At 34.7% G+C, this 5,007-nt stretch overlaps 1 protein-coding gene across 1 annotated transcript; it reads right to left on the minus strand.

The window, feature by feature from the left end:
- Positions 1–263: 263 nt before the first annotated feature.
- Positions 264–4,641, minus strand: LOC120346347 (uncharacterized). Its single transcript, XM_039416058.2, has 2 exons — positions 3,952–4,641; positions 264–1,783 (listed from the first exon to the last, which is right to left on the minus strand). The coding sequence occupies exons 1-2, from the start codon at positions 4,080–4,082 to the stop codon at positions 1,414–1,416; spliced, it is 501 nt and encodes a 166-aa protein (XP_039271992.2). The 5' UTR covers positions 4,083–4,641; the 3' UTR covers positions 264–1,413.
- Between the last annotated feature and the right edge of the window lie 366 nt (positions 4,642–5,007).

Here is a 5,007-nt window from a genome sequence, read left to right on the forward strand (position 1 = left end):
ATTCTTGTTCGTGCGGTGCCAAATTATTAGGAAAATAATATCACGGCGCATTTACAAGCAAAAAAATGCTGCTTTCAAATAAAACTCAATTTTGTGAACGTTAATGCGCAATTTAATGTCGTTTTAAGATTGTAAACATGTAGGCTTAGAGAATAAAGTCAACTCTTCTTCCTTATCTCTGCAAGATTTTCATTTGAAATGTTAAGAAATCCTTATGTTAGCTGAAATAGGGTCAGCAGATAAATAAACTGCAGCTCACAAAATTGCAGTAGTGGGTACCTCTATTGTTACGTAAGAAAGATAAAATGATTTTATTGATTGATATACACAGCATTCAAAATAAGAAACAATTAAACAATAATAAAAAATACAGATGTAAAATATTCAATCATATTTCAATTATGTTCAACACAATTCTGTGTATTTTCGCGGCGCACCATTTGGGAACCGCTGCCATATTTGATATTGTCAGAAGCACACGACTGAATATCAGCAGTTGAATGAGACAATAGCAGAGCATTTACTATACAACTGTTATTTACGCACTAAATAATAAACGAATGTACAAAATCCACATGAAAGTGTGTTCGTGAACTATAAAACCCATCAAAATTTGGGATGAGATATCAATTATTGGAAAAAAATGGTACTTTAACCTTCTACCGATTTCTTTTATCTTCTAGTGCAGGGGTCGGCAACCTACGGCCCGCGGGTCGAATCAGGCCCACGGGGTAATATAATCCGGCAACGCTTCACTGAATTATAGTAACAAAACAGCTGTTTTGACGATTATATTCTTTACGTAACAGAATTTATTGTGAGACATGTGTAGACTATATTATAATATAATCTAACAAGTGTAAAATTCACAATTACTCGTTTAATTAGCCTATAGTTTAATTATAATCAGACAAATGGCAACAAAACGCAGAAAAGTTGATGCTAAGTGCAAAGGGTTCAATGGCGCCGAAAATATTCGAATGGAATTTTTTGAAATGCAATGCAATGAGAGTGTAAATCCATATTCTATTTGAGAGATATATCACTGCTTGATTTTTAATATAAAAAGTATCATCCGTTCGGCTTTTAACTTTCTGAAAATATGTGCGGACCGCCAATGACTTGCAACCCTTAATTTTGGCCCGCGAGCGACAAAAGGTTGCCGACGCCTGTTCTAGTGAATACTAAAAATTTAAAATCGATTGGTTCATTAGATGAGAAGAGAGCGCTTTTCAACAACAAAAACAACTAATTTCAAAATCGACACTTCGTGCGATCCCAACAACGGTCTGTGGAAGATTATAGACTAATTATTGGTCGGAATTTTATTTGTGATATGTTTTTGTTTAAAGTCAACTTTACCTGAACTGTTTGTTAACTTTGTAACTATAGATATAATGACGTGCTCTATGTTCATTGCGCTACGTTTGTTCCATAAAGCACGTTATCCACCATATGCTGGCCGTTGTCATCATTATTAACGTGATCACCGTTGGTAGCAGTGTTTTCATCCATGCTGTATATTATATTGTTTACTATTTCAGGATTTGTAATACCAGAAGAATTCTCTTCATATAAGACATTTTTAACAAGTAGTCTACCCTTTCCAGAGGTGGCCATATCGTCTATTGTTGAATATAAAACAGCGTCAGTTTGAAATGGTGATTCAACGACATGATGGGCTGTCATGTGTTCTAGCGATAAAATTGTTTCATCTGTTTTTGGTAGATCGGTTTTAGTTGTATTCACCTCACGTTCTTTTGCATTCTTCCGCAGTCTGTTCCTGCAATAAAATTTCCAATCATTTTATACGTGTTCAGCAATGCTGTTACCGATTTTTTATATGAAGCATGATAATTCATTCAGCCTCCTGTACAAGCGAGTAAACCGATCCTAAAATGGGTTGTAACTTACTGAAATGTATGAATAGATAAACCACATTGTAAAAAAGATTAAAAGAAGCAAAACGGGACAAGTATCATGATTCATATCTAAATATCTCGAGTTAGTTTGATACTTTTTCACACTTAAACTACATACAAAAATATAAAGCAGATTTATTTCCATTCAATACTGTAATTTGGAACGTTTTGAATGGGCAGAAAATTCAATTTTAAGTGGTGTACCACAATCAAAAAACAATGCACGAACTAATAGACTAATCATTTTAGCATATTAAAGCCTTTGTGAGCTTGAGTAGCCGTTTATCTAGGACGTGTTCAACACAATGTTCAGATCGTGTTTTAAACCAGTGTTATTCAACCGGGTGTACTGTATAATAGTGTATCAAGTGTATACCAAGTCAGATCCTGGGTATACATGAAACAAATGATATACGAGGGTGTACAGTTATGGCCTGGGTAGAATATACTCCACACTACAGCCAGCTTTGTGTTTGTGGAACATATGCAGTTCACATTCAACTTCAGAATTCATTATTTCGCAAGTACAGTGTGTTTTTGACCACCAATTTTGCGAGGTGAATTATATGATCGGGTAAAAACCTATTCCACGCGATAGATACACAGAAAAGGCCAAGTCAAAGTTATTCGCAAATCTCTAAACACAATCTTCATAAAATGGTCATAAAATTAACATCAATTTCTATGTTTTTATTGTCAATTTAGCACGCATTATATCTTGTGCCCAGAGTAAGAGTTCTGTAATGACTTTACCAAACAATTTTGCTACTTTGTTATTAAATATTCTTTGCTGTTTGCGGAAAATTAAAATTGGGAAAAGTATACCACGCAGTAAAAGGTTGAAGAACACTGTTCTATACAACGCACCTCGGTTTGTGAAAATAGGTATTTTACACTGTAGTTTTGTACAAAATATTTTCCTGTTTAAAGCGAATGTAAAACGCTTTTGAATAGTCATATTTCACAAAGGGCATAGTATTGAAGATGGGTAATCGCGGAAATATTTTTGTGGCGAATTTGATTCTATATAAGTTTTTAAGATTTTTGGCATTTACCGCTTATATAAAGTGGACTTCGTCTGCGAGACACGAATTTATAAAAGTCAACCCTGCAGAAATCGACAGATAATAAGTAGGGCCCACTGATGACGTATGCAGCTCCCGAGAGTTTTTATGCGACTCTTCTCGCTAACATAGAATTTTATCCAAATTTAACTATAAGAGAATCTGAAATGTAAGAGTTTATTTGAAATTTAATAAACGATTGAAGAAGTGTTCATTTATGATTAAGACAAATTATGTTTTAGTATGAAAATCGTTAAGCGTAGAATTTCAAATTTTAATCACTCAAGCGACAAATCTTAGGTCACAATGGTCACATGTTTGTTGCTGCGTTGGCGGTATTACAGCTTGATTGCGGTTGGTCTCAGGCACAGTGCAATATTTCCCGCGCTGCGTTGACTACATATTGCCCAGACTACTACTTTTGATATGGCATCATAATAAATACCGTGTTATAACATTTATTGTTATTAGACGTTTGGGAAATTATTTTCTGTTCACGGTATATATTCTAATATTGATAATTTAAAAGAATTATGCGGCTCTCACGTATTTCTTACTTGCTGCATGCGCTCTTATACTAAAAAAAAATGCCCATACCCCTGACATAGAACGTCATTGCTTGATCTACTTACAGTCATAGCCGGCTGTGCATTAGCATTTCTGTTTAACATTATTTTATTGTTTCAATCTTTATGAAACCACGCAATGAGGAACCAGAATTAAAGGTCAAATTCAGAGGTTAAACGCTCCACCCACGAATGGAACAGTTCTTAGTACTACCTCATCAAAAACCGTTTACGAGATGCGTTTGGTTTTCGCTGAAGCGGTTGTCATAAGTAGAAAACTAAGTCGACTTTATGTAAAAATATATAGAATCAAGTTCATCAAAAAAAAATTGGCCGTGATAACCCATCTTTAAAGTATGATCTGCTTAATGAACACAAACCGTTGCAATGGCAACTCACCTTTTCTGGATGCAGCAAATCAGCATAATGATAGACGCCATGAATAAAATTCCACTACATGTGGCTACTACAATCAGAATAAAATGTTTATCGTGAGGTATTGAAGGTGTTGTTGAAGCTGTAGTATCCATTGGGTAGTTGATGGAAAAAATTAAAATTGCTCACTGTTATCTGTTGATTTTTTTTATTATCCTCGACAAAATGTCAGCTACTGGAAACGAAGCAAAATATACTTGTAGGCCTACAAGACAATTTTTATTTTTTTTACTGCTCATTTTAAACTCAGTAAGTACTAGGCTGTTTATTACAAATTTGCGCAACGATAAATAATTCGCTACTTAGTTGTATATACAGTATAGGAATTTTCTCTTGAGCATCAAGTTACGATCATTCGACCACTGAAATGCCGTGAGCTACTGTAAGCTCCGGGAGCTACGTTATAAAATATGTAGAATAAATACAGCAAGGCAAACTTTAGACGTTGGGAGATAGTTGCAGTTTAGATTTCAATATGAGCCAGTCAAATTCCTATGCAACGACGTATTGGTGATTTGTACAATTGATGTGTGTACTCACGGGACAAATATAGACGACACACGGTAAAGTATTCATTACACGGCATTACCAAAAATATGCAATTTATCCACCTTGCAGAAGCCGGTAAACTTCTAAGCTTTTTTAACTTACATTAACCAAGTGATGGCATTCTTATAATGGAATCTTCTGTTTTATGTGCGCAAAAATATGCTCTTTGCCTATGCCTGATGCTGATACACTTGAAACTAATAATACCTTCAGACGTTGTCTAGAAACATAGATTATCATACTATGTGACACATCATGTCTATATATTCGATCACTACTAATAAATAATATAACATTATATGTTGCCCACGCGCAGCTCTGCCCACTCAATGTTTCTCACCTATATATTCAATGTAAACTACGAACCACGTCTACATTGTGTGCATCGTGTAAACTTCCTTAGGTTAACTGTATATCTCACATGGACAACATTGTTTTAAAAGAGCAAAGTACCTAAGACAAAAATGCCAA

This window comes from Styela clava, chromosome 8 (genome assembly GCF_964204865.1).
Source record: "Styela clava chromosome 8, kaStyClav1.hap1.2, whole genome shotgun sequence".
Classification (NCBI taxonomy): Eukaryota; Metazoa; Chordata; class Ascidiacea; order Stolidobranchia; family Styelidae; genus Styela; species Styela clava.

Bases quoted from the DNA above. Each gene is read 5' to 3' on its own strand.
- LOC120346347 (XM_039416058.2), bottom strand. From the start codon at position 4,082: ATGGATACTACAGCTTCAACAACACCTTCAATACCTCACGATAAACAT. The intron at 1,784-3,951 runs GTGAGTTGCCAT...ATTTTATTGCAG, and splicing joins ATTTGCTGCATCCAGAAAAG to GAACAGACTGCGGAAGAATG.